A 13,259-nucleotide genomic window follows, 5' to 3' on the forward strand; every position below is an offset into this window, starting at 1 on the left:
GGTTAAAACTGCTGCGGTATATAGGGTTACTAGTGTAGTGAGAACTACATCCACAATGATTTACATCTGTAGCAATCTAGACACGTCAGCATCCATTTATCTTATGATAAATTATATGTATGTCAGTATGGAAAAAGTGACTGTCATGCCTAAAAAGTTTAAAGAAGTGACACTACTTACACCTCATTTTTGACATAGGCATACTACAACAGGCCATAGCAACTGGTCTACCACCGGAGTGCATAAAGCCCATGAAACCTGGGGGAATAAAAGAGAGAAACAAAGTATATAGACTGCGATGTGACTATTGTCTGCATACAACTTACCTGTCTCTGTGCAGAGACCGAAGCCAAAACCCAAAGCCATAGACCTGAAAATGCATCCGAATTCATTGAACTAAGAGATCAAATGCTCAAAACCTTCTACTGCATTTGAAGGAGCTGACATCACTCACTTCTACTATATGGTCACTAATACAGACAGTTTATTTATGTGCACCATGCCTGGTATTTTTTACATGGCAACATTGGTACAGATGCCAGGGTAAACAAGAAAGTAAATAGTTAAATATACCTATTGTTCTAACTTTCAAAATGTAAATCAATGGTAGATGAAAAAAAAGAAGTTCGTAATATACATTAATTAGTTTTTTTTTTTTGTTACCCTGCTGTAAAATAAAGCTATACTTACTTGTATCTAGGTCCAGTTTCCTAAAGGCTGCTATATAACAACTTTACTTACTGTATCCAGGCCCAGTCTCCTGAAGGCTGTTATATAACAGTTATACTTACTTGTATCCAGGTCCAGTCTCCTGAAGGCAGCTATATAACAGCTATACTTACTTATATCCAGGTACAGTCTCCTGAAGGCAGCTATATAACAGCTATACTTACTTGTATTTAGGTCCGGTCTCCTAAAGGCAGCTATGTAACAGCTATACTTACTGTATCCAGGTCCAGTCTCCTGAAGGCAGCTATGTAACAGCTGTACTTACTGTTTCCAGGTCCAGTCTCCTGAAGGCAGCTATGTAACAGCTAACTGACTTTATTTCACATCTACTGTTGATTTAGGTTTTAAACCTTTGAAGACCAAAATTTGTTTTTGCCTACTCGTGTTTAAAAGTCCATAGCGCTTGCATTTTTTTTCCCTACAGACCCACATGAGCCCTCATTGTTTGCAAAACCTATTGTACTTTGTACCAATTTAACCAAATGACTTAATTTTTACATAAAATATGCTGCAAATCCGTAAAAAAATTATTTGCAATGTAAAATGGGGGGGGGGGGGCCCATATTTTTTAAATTTCCGAGGGCTTTGTGTTTACGACATTCACCGGGAGCGCAGTGGTTTAGAGCGCCGTCACACCGCAATCCCCCTTTTCAACTCCCCTAGCCAACCCAGGGCATATATTTATGCCCTTGGTCTGCAAGGGGTTAAAAATTATAACGACAGGTATGCAGTGTCCCAGAGCAGGTGTGGCTCTGTTATGTCTGCACATCTGCACTCCACCTGCACTTTCTATTTCTGCCACTTGGTGTCACTGTGTCCTGAACACCATATTGCACAGCCTAAGTAGATGTATGTCGTAAGGGTTTGATGATGCTATGTCATGCACTGTCAGGTGATTCTGCTGTAGCCAATCAATGAGCTGGGTACCACACACACACACACCTATCACAGGCTAGTATACAGGGCCTTGCAGTGTAGTCCTGCCCAATCACAGAACAGGTTGTTTACTGAGGTAAAAAAAAAAAAAAAAAAACCAGTTGGAGACACTTGTTGCTAGGGAGTCTAGTCCAGAGGAGCTGTTAGTGAGGAATCCTTATTAGCTCTCTGTTACTGTCACAAGCAGTATGCAGAGCTAAAACCTAACAAGGAACAAACCTGGTGGTGACCATTCCTTCAGTTGTGCTATTCAGGGAGTCCGTCTACTGTCTGGACTATCCCCAGTGGAATCCAAAGTGCTATAAAGCCCTGGACTCCATTGATCTTCTCTTAGCCTACTCAGGTAATCTTGAGGGGTAAGCTGTTCCCCGGTTGTATAGGCCCGGGGCCTGTTTTCCCAGTCCGGGCACTCTGTTATCTCTTGTGGCAATATGAAGTATTTCTCCCAACAGTGAGTATGAGTTATTCTTCTACCAAATCCTCTAAAGTCAGGTGACCCCGGCAGAGTTCTGTTACTACATAGGCAAGGCCCCATGGTATCCCCTTTCCTCAGCTTCAAGTCTTAAAGGAGAGGTCGGGTGAAAATTTTTATTAAAGCATTGTATTGCCAATATATTGTGGGAAAAATAAGCACATAAAGTGCTTTTTTCCCTGCACTTACTACTGCATTAAGGCTTCACTTCCTGGATAACATGGTGATGTCACTTCCTGGATAACATGGTGATGTCACTTCCTGGATAACATGGTGATGTCACTTCCTGGATAACATGGTGATGTCACTTCCTGGATAACATGGTGATGTCACTTCCTGGATAACATGGTGATGTCACTTCCTGGATAACACGGTGATGTCACTTCCTGGATAACATGGTGATGTCACTTCCAGGATAACATGGTGATGTCACTTCCAGGATAACATGGTGATGTCACGACCCGACTCCCAGAGTTCTGCGGGCTGTGGCTGCTGGAGGGGATGATGGCAGGGGGACACTGAGGGACACAGGGCACTGGAGGGACACTGACCACCCCCTTGCCATCATCCTCTCCAGCACTTTATAAGCATTTCCCATAATAAGTGTATATTGGGGATTTGTATAATTTTTAGGGGGCAATACAATACTTTAATAAAAATTTTTGCTGGACTTCTTTAACCCCTTCGTGCTGGAGCTAGTTTGGGCCTTAATGACCAGGCTAATTTTTCAAAATCTGACCTGTCTCACTTTATGCTCTTATAGCTCAGTGATGCTTTAACGTATGCTAGCGATTCTGAGATTGTTTTTTCGTCACATATGGCACTTTATGTTAGTGGCAAAATTTGGTCACCACTTTGTGTGTTTTTTGTGAAAAACATCAAAATATCATGAAAAATTTAAAAAATTTTGCATTTTATGAACTTTGAAATTCTCTGCTTCTAAAAAAAGAACGTCGTAGCACATAAATTAGTTACTAAGTCACATTACCAATATGTCTTCTTTATTCTGGCATAATTTGGTAAACATATTTTACTTTTTTAGGGTGTTATGGGGCTTAGAAATTTATCAGCAAATTATCACATTTTCGTGACAGTTTCCAAAACTGATTTTTTTAGGGACCAGTTCTTTTTTTAAATGGATTTAGAAGTCTGGTATCCTGAAAACCCCCATAAGTGACCCCATTTTGGAAACTACACACCTTAAAGAATTAATCTAGGGGTATAATGAGCATTTTAACCCTACAGGGGCTGGAGGAAAGTATTCACAATTAGGCCGTAAAAAAATGGAAAATTAAAATTTTCCAATAATATATACGTTTAGATTAAAGTTTCTCATTTTCAAAAGGAATATGAGAGAAAAAGCACCCCAAAATTTGTAATGCAGGTTCTCTTGAGTACAACGGTACCCAATATGTGGGCGTAAACCACTGTATGGGCACACAGCAGGGCTCAGAAGAAAGGGAGCGCCAATTAGCTTTTCCAATGCAGATTTTGCTGAAGAAGTTTCCGAGCGCCAGGTGCATTTGCAGAGCCCCTGTAGTGTCAGCAGAGAGAAAACCCCCCATAAGTCACCCCATTTTGGAAAGTGCACCCCTCAAAGAATTCATCTTGGGGTGTGGTGACTATTTTGACCCCACAGGTATTACAGGAAAGTATTCAAAAGAAGACAGTAAAAATGAAAAACTCGAATTCTTCCAATAATATGTTCGTTTAGTTTGAAATTTCTCAATTTCACGAGGAACAAGAGGAAAAAAGTACCCCAAAATTTGTAACGCAGGTTCTCCTGAGTACAATGGTGTCCCATATGTGGGCGTAAACCACTGTATGGGCACACAGCAGGGCTCAGAAGGGAAGGAGCGCCAATTTACAGGAGCAAAACCACAGCTAGTAATGGTTATTAGAATAGCGCAGTTACTAAAATTAAATAAAAAAAATGAGATTACAGGTAATGTGGGGTGGTTACGGACAGCCTGGGGTGGTTACGGGTAATCTAGAGGTGGTTACAGGTAATCTGGGGTGGTTACGGACAACATGGGGTGGTCACGGGCAACCTGCTGTGGTTACAGGCAACGTGGGGTGGTTACGGGCAACGTGCGGTGGTTACGGGCAACGTGCGGTGGTTACGGGTAATCTGGGGAGGGGTTAGGGGTAATTTGGGAGTAAACTGCAATTATTACTATAGTTAAAAGTGTGTGTTTTATTTTTTTGTATGTTTGTCACTTTTTGTACTTTACATATTCATTTTCACTGTATTACTATGATTACTGTGATATTTTCTATCACAGTAATCATAGTTCAGTGACAGAGACCAAATTGGTCTCTGTCACTTTAAATTTTCAGAGTTGGCTGGTTGTGAAGCGCATGTGCACTTCATAACCAGCCAGGACGTCGAGGAGGACGGAGCTCCAGGATCAGGTGAGCATATGGGGAAGGGGGGGTGACTGGGGGACGGGGGTGACAGGGGGGGTGGGGGGCGACTTGGGGGGTGGGGGACATCACTTTTTATCCCCTGTCACCAATCATTCATGGTGACAGGGGATAAAAAGTGCCGTGAGCACATGGTACAAGCGATCAGCGGTATATAGTATATACCGCTGATCGCTTGTACCGGGACCCCACAGGGGGGTCCCCGATGACTGCCCCATGCTCTCCGCTACCTCCGGTGGCGGAGAGCATGGGGCTTTCATTCATTTTAACTTTTCCATCGCTGTGAACAGACATTAGTCGGTTCACAGCGATGGCGGCGGCCATCTTGGAAATGATGGCCGCCGGGGGAGGGGGGTTAGTGATCGCCCTACTAGGGGGGCTGATCTGAGGTCTGGGGGACACTTATTTCATCTCCCCCCGCTGTAGATTCACGGCGGGGGGAGATGAAGAGCGGCGGCAGCACCGGTAATCCCCTTTACCGACGGCCGCCGCTATAACGTTAATAGCGGCGATCGTCGGTTAGGGGGGGGGCCGGGACGGACCCCACACACTGCCCCAACCCCTCAGCTACCTCCGGTAGAATAAGGACCCTTAGTGACCGCCGTAAAAAGCCGTATCGGCGGTCACTAAGGGGTTAAGTACAAGTCCAGCACACCTATTCCTATATCCACCAGTGAGAAACTGAGATTGTGTCAAGTATTATATTCCATAACCCAAGTACCCAGCTCAAGGATTCTTGTGAAGAGTTTATTTCTATTCGATTCAACCAGCGAGAAGCTGAGTATATTTGTCCACTACTATTACTGAGAAAACTGTGAAGCAGACTATTGCCTGTATTGCACTGTATTGGAGAAAAGACTCTGTATTGTGTACTGCACTACAAAAGGATTCCAACAGTAAGGCCTTGCTCACACAGAGCAAGGGTGGCGGTATTCTGCGGCGGAACAGTCGCCAGCCTCTGTGTCATGACACTCTATGGGAGGCGCGCACGCTGCATCTCTCGACTCTGAGGAATGAACATGTTCATTCTTCAGCGTGGAGAGACGCTGAGCGATGCGGCGCGCGCGCCTCCCATAGAGTGTCATTTTGAGACGGAGGCTGGCGACAATTCCGCCGCGGAATACCGCCACCCTTTCTCTGTGTGAACGGGGGCTAAACTTGTTCCTGTTTAAGTACACTGGAGACTCTGGGGAGATTTATCAAACATGGTGTAAAGTGAAACTGGCTCAGTTGCCCCTAGCAACCAATCAGATTCCACCTTTCATTCCTCACAGACTCTTTGGAAAATGAAAGGTGGAATCTGATTGGTTGCTAGGGGCAACTGAGCCAGTTTCACTTTACACCATGTTTGATAAATCTCCCCCTCTGTGTTTTCCTCACACTACACCTGCATCAGTTCTACATCCAGGGGTGGGCACATACCACTCCTGTCCACTGTGACAAGTGCCTCAGGGGTACACCGCCATCTTGCCCAGCTATACTACACCACCTGGCTACCCCTGGTCACCACTTGTACACTTTAAGTACCTGGAGCTGGGATGTCTCTTCGTATTGGTGGACCGTCCACTGGAGTCTTGGTGTCCTTATTAACAGCTACAAAGGCGGTGAGCGAGGAGATGACTCGGGACTGTAGACTGGTCTCCAGGATTCTCTTCTTCACCTCCTCAGACTTTGAGTCCTTCCCACTCTCCAGCTCAGAGATGAGAGACTTGGCTGCCAGTCTATGGATGGTGGGTCTGGGAGAAGAAAGAGAGTTAGCGGATGGGTAGGTCTGCGCTTTGGTTTGTTGTCAGCACATTCATTGTATTCAAAGGTTCCAGGAAGAAGCCATGGTAAAAAGGAACTGGTATTATTGTATTGTTATTATTATTGCAAGTATTTTGGCACCAAGGGGTTGAGTGTGGACTTCTCAATTTGCTGTAAATCGTCCCATATAAATTTTTTACCTTTCAACTTTCTCAACTTTAAGAGGGAAACGGATGGCGTTCTTTAGAAGTTCATCCTTAAAGTTGTACTGAAGGCAAACCTCCCCCTCAGCTTCAGTCTCCACCTAGGGAATGGAAAAATGTAAAAAAAAAAACAGCTTGTACAGATTTTGTGATGTTTTACTACTTTTAAAGTATATTGGGTGATTAGAATTTTTAGCATGGGTAATTTTCATATAAAACAAACAAACAAACATTTTTTAATTACTTTTTATCCCCTATGAGTCATACACATGCAAAAGTGCAATACTTTGCACAGCAGGATCCTGTTATTTTGACAGCCCCTTATTACATGCTGCCTATATATCCATGGCAGAGTGTAATAGATGGTAAATCATGGCAGCCATGGAGGCCATCAGAAAGGCTCCATAATTATTAGGCACTAATGAAACAGTCAGTTCTTGAAGTTGATGTTATATACAGAACAAATAGGCAAGTATAAGGATCTCTCCAGGTCGTATTTTACTTTTCTCCCTTTTCTGAGCAGTTGGCACTCCCCTTTGTATGACCCAAATTAGCAGGATACACCTGTGCTCACATGTCAGTATCTCCTATCTTTCCCATTCTACCTGCAGGAGCTATGGTACGTATAAGACCATATTAACACTTGTGTTGTTTGGCGGCAGCCTTCCCCGCCGGTGGTGCCTGCTGGGTTTGGGGGGCCCTTTGGGTTTGGTCCTGTGACATTGGGGTTGCAGGGCCATTCTATGGCCTCCCTTCTCTGCTTGTGCACGCTTTGCGGGGTTGGTGGTCGCTGGCTGACACAATGTGGAGATAGTGTAGGGACCCGTGTGAACCAGGAGACCGGCTTGTGGTACATGGAACAATATGGTTTGATCAAATTATATACCAACATCCTGGCGTTGGTTTTTAAATGTAGCCAAGTGGCATTAGTGTTAGCCATAGGTGTGATGTGCAGCCGCTCCTTTCTCTCCAGGTTGTCTCTTATTTCATAGGACACCAAGGATCAGACATCTTGATATCAGACACAGGACACTATCACAGGTCTTAGTCCAGTCCTCAAAACTATTTTGGCAACATAAAGGGGATCTAAACAATTTGGGATCTGAAGCTTTAGACTCAATATTACTCACCTTTCCTTTAAGTTGGGCATAGACAATGGACTTTTGACCCTGGAAGATGGCAGTGGGAACTTTAGACAGGAGAACGGCCTCAATGCCAGAGGGAAGAGACCAAGTCAGTGAGACATTTTTCACGGTGGGCTGTAAGGAACATTTTAGAGCTCGAAGAACCTAGTAGAAATTAAAAAAAGAGTGCCATTTGAAATTTCATGGTCATTAAAAAAATGTCATGTAAAAAAAGTGAAGAGACCCCCCCCCCAACATCACTAGAATAAGCGTGAAGAAGCACTCAGGTAAGTGTTTCTCTCCTAGCTGCAGGAGATGGGCTCACAGACTTTCTACAGAATCCATTTTGTATTGTTCTTCTACCTGAAACAATTAGGAAACTTTGCAAATAGTATTGAATAAAGCTTCCCCACTGTACTGCATGTAAACTTATGTGCAGATGTGTGCGTCTCCAGTTATAGACTACAAACAAAAGTTCTGATCCTGCAGTCATCTGTTACTACCCTCCTCTCTCTCCTTAAAGGGGTTATCCAGAGAGCAGAAAAGGTCAGTGGAATATAACTTCTTTTTTATGTTCCCCCAGCCCGGAATTACTTTTTGCCCCGTGCTACACTTCTGTGCTACTCGGCCAGTAGTTGATATAACCAGTGACGCCAATTCTGTGGTGTACGGCTAGTGATGGTAGTTGTCGTGAGGCCAGTGCTAGTCCAGCACAGAGGTGTGATGTTGTATATGGCAGGTAGTGTTCCCCAGATGGTCGGTAGCCTGCCGGGTTGTTGTGGGTCCCTTGGGCTCTTGTCACGGCAGTCCTGAGTGGCAACTGACCCATCCATACTGCCGGTACCGCCACCCACAGAAGGGGGAAAAATAACCCAAGGTGTGTGGTTGTGTGTGTATAGGTGCCAGTGCAGAGAGAGAATGACAGAGTCCCGATAGTATAAAAATATAACAGCTTTATTGTAAGGCTTCTCAGTATAACAGTACACGTTTAACAGACAGTAATCTTGACACACTGGAGTGCTTGACCTTTGTGCTTGGTGGAGGTTCTTGAGAGAAACAAGAGAGATAGTTGTAGTGATGCTTGTAGAATAGAACGAGTAGAGGAGAGGAGTTGACCAGAGGAGCCCTAACCCAGTATAGCTATGTACTCTGCCGTATCTTCTAGTAGATATATCTTAAATAGTGAAGTGTTATTTGTACTTGCGTTTAGACTGTGTCTGACAACCTTCTGCCCCCTGGTATTGTGGCACCCATCCCAGTAGGGTAGTACAAGCTCCAGCCGTGGTTATCTGGGTATAGCTAGGTGTCCGAGGTTTCCCAGTTACCTGCACTGCGCGATAGGATATGTAGGCCTTCTGTAGTGGCTGCTTTGTCCTATCGAGGCTAGTTTCTCCTTTGTTCAGGACACTGCCCTGCTCTTTGTAGACATGTTCCTGGCGTGGGTCAGGGAGTTCCTTGGTTACTACTCTCCCTTGGGTGTGCTAAGCACTGCATGGTAGACATACTATGCATGGTCTCTAACTGCATCTGTTCACATTGGTGACTAGACTCAACTGCCTGTGTTGCATCTTTGACAGGGGTCCTGGCATAAGCCAGGTCCTGGCATAAGCCAGGTCCTGGCTTAACTTCTGCAGGGACTGTTGTCTCTTGTGCCCTCCCTCTCTGAGAATTTGGATAAGACTAAACTCTACTTCCTCCACCAGTGAAACTCCTCCTACAGGGGTTCTGTATGCCTGCCTGTGAGTGGTGGGGATGAGAGTACACAGGAGCAAGAGAAAAAGAGATAGGTTGAGAAGCAAAGAGAACCTCATATTGGTCAGCAATAAACACATGGTACACATAAAACATTAACCCATGACTACCTTCAGCTGTGCAATACATATAAGGATACAAACACTGGCGCCTAGTGGGAAAAGTTAATATCCTTCATCAACCACTTTAACCTGAGAGAAAAAGGCTTTTTGACAGGTGCACAGGAGAGAGGAAAACACCTGTGGTGGGACACCACACTTCCCCTTTAAACACAGTTGATGTTGTTGCAGGGCAACAGATTTAGAATTTTGCCTAGTGCAGGCGCCATTGCTCTGTGGGGCCCAAACTTTGTAAATAGCCTGAGGCCTATGGTACACGTAATCCACCAGCAGCAGGTGAAACCAACTCAGGGTTTGATTATGTTTTTTCAACTATGGTGACACATTGGTCTTCATGTATATAAAGAAAGTAGAGGATTTTTTTTTACCCAGAAAGCCCAGCACCCACCTTGGTCTGCATTCTGTCTTTTCCAGTGATGAACTCAGATATCCCACCACCCGCTTTGGCCATGCCTTTGATGAGGGATGTGGAGGCTCCTTCACCGACCCCAAATGTAAAACATCTACAAATAAAAAAAGTCAAGAATATAATGATGGCAAATTACATTGTCATGTAGTTAAAGAGGTTGTCTGGGAAAAATAAACTTTTCCCCTATCCCCTACCCTGCCGATCTCCGTTTGGGGCCTCCGGCTTCTTCTACCCTGCTGATCTCCATATGGGGCCTCCGGCTTCTTTTACCCCACCGATCTGCGTATGGGGCCTCCGGCTTCTTCTACCCCGCCGATCTCCGTATGGGGCCTCCGGCTTCTTTGTTATGAATTGCGGCTCTATTCATTCCTATGGAGCCGCCAGAATAAGTCGAGTTAGCACTATTCTGGTTTCCTCGTCTCTCTCTGGCAGCCCCATAGGAATTAATAAAGCCACAGACAATGTGTTATACCCACGGCTCTATTCATAACAAAGAAGCTGGAAGCCGATATGAAGATCAGCGTGGAGTCAGCCCCCCATACCCCAAGATCTCTTACTTTTCCCCTATCCCGTGGATAGGGTAATTTTTTTTTTTTTCCCCAGACAACCTCTTTAAGCCATACAAAGTCATTTACCCTCTCTGTTTGTGGTTTGTGCCAATAGAGGTAAGGTACCTGAGCCACTACGGTACTGTACATCTTTAACCATTTAGTGGAAGATAGCAGCCACAGAAGCGGTTATGTTTATGGTTGAGAATATAGGATTTCTGCAAGCTCAAAGATACTTAAGATTCTCGGCGTTAGGTCAGTCAAACTAGTCGACAAGTGAGGCAGCAAAAAAAAAATACTAACACAATGGGATTGTTAATATTACCGGTGATTTTCGGCTGTAACCTCCTTTATTTGGGGCTCATCCCGCTCTAAACTTCAGCTAGCTAGGCTACAAAGGCCAAAGGACTTAGCGGGTATGGCCCTGCCTGATATTTTCCTATATTACCTTGCAGGCCAGCTTAAATACCTGGCGCAATGGACCCAAGTTGACCCCCCTGCCCCCCCTGAGGTGATGCTCCTTGACTCTTTCCCTTCCCCTTCACTATGGTCGCTTCTCACGGCTGACGTCCTCCCTAGGGCAGAATACCTACCTGTGCACAAGACAGCCCGTAGGGTCTGGTCCCTAGCTCGTACTACCATCCAATACGTTGATATCCCGTCCGAGTCCGGACTCTGGCAGACCTCGCGGTTTACACACTTATATGATCTCCCTGATTACCAGTTCTGGTCAAGGTTGGGGGTCAACACACTAGCAGATGTTTTTGTGGATGATACGGTGGTCTCCTTTGAATATTTGCGAGACAAGTATGAAATTCCACACTCTCGGTTCTACCGCTTTTTACAACTCAGACATGCACTAAATGCCCAGTTTGCTCCACCAAGAGCCCAGATTTCTTCCTATCCTCTTATTGGCATCATCAGATCCCAGGGCCCGGGAGGCCTGGTCTCCTCTCTATATGATTATCTAATTCGTGCCAAAGCCCATAATCACCCTCTCCCCTCTCTGGAAAAATGGAAAATGTATATTCCCTCCCTCACTAACGAGGATTGTGAAGAACTGTTGGAATCCCATTTACATGTCTCCCCCGCAGTCAATAACAAAATGACCCAACTCTACTTTATACACCAAAGCTACCTTACACCCGTTAGACTTTGCAGAATGGGCAGGATTCCAGAGCCGACTTGCCCTAAATGTACCCATCTGCCAGCAGACTTCTGGCATATGGTCTGGACCTGCCCCCATATACATAATTTCTGGAGAGAGGTGACGGACCTACTATCGGAGGTGGTTAATATGCCTGTCCCGTTAGATCCCGCCATTTGCCTATTTGGGCTCCTAGATGAGGAGACCTGGCCTCACCATACTCGCATATGTCTAAGGGAATCGCTATTTCTAGCACGTAAGAGTATTGCCCTGAGATGGATAGACAAGCGACCTCCTAAAGTTAGAATGTGGATATCATTAGTTAATAGAATAGTGGAATATGAGAGAGTGGTGTTCACTCATAGGAAATGCCCTAGGAAACATGATAAGGTATGGGGTTTGTGGAGTGCCTCTCCGCTCACTATGACTCCTGACCATGAAGTGAGGACTTAATTGACTGTTTATTTTTGTTTTTCTCTGTGACTGGGTACTGGTCCCTGTTGGACCGTTAAGTTGGACATTATTATCCTACCGATGTATATAACATGATACCACACTGTTATCTCTCATTGTGTTCATGCTTTCAAGATTACACTTGTGATTTTGTGGAACTTATTCTAATAAACTGAGTTTAAAAATATTACCGGTGATTATGAGCATTTTTCTGGACTTCATCGACCACTTCTTTTGTGTTTCCGACTTCTCCATCCGTAAAGAGGAAAAGCTTAAATGACAATGTATAGAGCTCAAATTTATAACAGAAAATGAATGCTGTTCAAATGAAATTAAAGGGGTTTTCTAGTATCACAAAATTACATTTAAAGAGGCTGTCCTGGTTGTCACCTATCCACAGGATAGGGGAAAAGAGATTGCAGTGGGTCCGACCTCTGTATCCGCTGCCGATCTCCGTATCAGTCTTCTGTCTTCATTGTTATAAATAGGGCTGCAGGTACAGCACTTGACCCCCGTCTCTATTCATTCCTATGAAGCTGCCAAAAAGAGCCAAGTAAGAACTCTTCCGGCTTACTCGTCTCTCTTTGGTGGCTCCATTGGAATGAATAGAGCCACGGATCATGTGCCGGACCTGCGGCTCTATTTAAAACAAAGAAACCGGGACCAGATATGAAGATCAGCGGGGGGTACGGAGGTTGAATCTCTGCAATCTCTTACTTTTCCCTTATCCTGTCTTCCCGGACAGCCTCTTTAAATCAAGCTTTTTCCCCAGGATACACTGTATAATGGACTAATATAGTGTACTGGCTTCAATGTGGTTGTGTGTTATTTACCTTACAGGAAGTTACAAAAAGAACTACACAATGTGGTATTGTCTCTAGCTCCTTGACTTCTCCTCCTCTCACAGCAGGCTTGGTTTCATCTAGTCTCTAAGCTGATGTCACCATCTCTGACCAACCCCTACAGCCTACATCAACATCTCTCTTTCATATACACAGATACATACAGTGTATATGTTCATTGGGACATACAGACAGAATGAGGTGTGATTACAGCATGCTGCACTGTGCTGAATGATGCCACCGCTTGCAGGGAATAAATGCAGCAGGTGCTGCAACTTCACTGATAGTGTGGCATCATTGTGTAGAGCAGGAAGACTAGTATAACCAGTAACTTATTTTATTCAAATCTCTG

General features: G+C 44.6%; 1 protein-coding gene across 1 annotated transcript in view; it reads right to left on the bottom strand.

The window, feature by feature from the left end:
• LOC138786355 (von Willebrand factor A domain-containing protein 5A-like) overlaps window positions 1-13,259 on the bottom strand; it is a 48,774-nt gene that overhangs the window by 11,688 nt on the left and 23,827 nt on the right. The window contains exons 10-15 of the mRNA XM_069963327.1: window positions 12,257-12,336; window positions 9,897-10,011; window positions 7,644-7,802; window positions 6,511-6,614; window positions 6,092-6,300; window positions 181-258 (exon numbers count right to left, since the gene is read on the bottom strand). Coding sequence (XP_069819428.1) covers window positions 181-258; window positions 6,092-6,300; window positions 6,511-6,614; window positions 7,644-7,802; window positions 9,897-10,011; window positions 12,257-12,336 — 745 coding nt within the window. The remainder of the gene's footprint in view (window positions 1-180; window positions 259-6,091; window positions 6,301-6,510; window positions 6,615-7,643; window positions 7,803-9,896; window positions 10,012-12,256; window positions 12,337-13,259) is intronic.

This window comes from Dendropsophus ebraccatus, chromosome 3 (genome assembly GCF_027789765.1).
Source record: "Dendropsophus ebraccatus isolate aDenEbr1 chromosome 3, aDenEbr1.pat, whole genome shotgun sequence".
Classification (NCBI taxonomy): domain Eukaryota; kingdom Metazoa; phylum Chordata; class Amphibia; order Anura; family Hylidae; genus Dendropsophus; species Dendropsophus ebraccatus.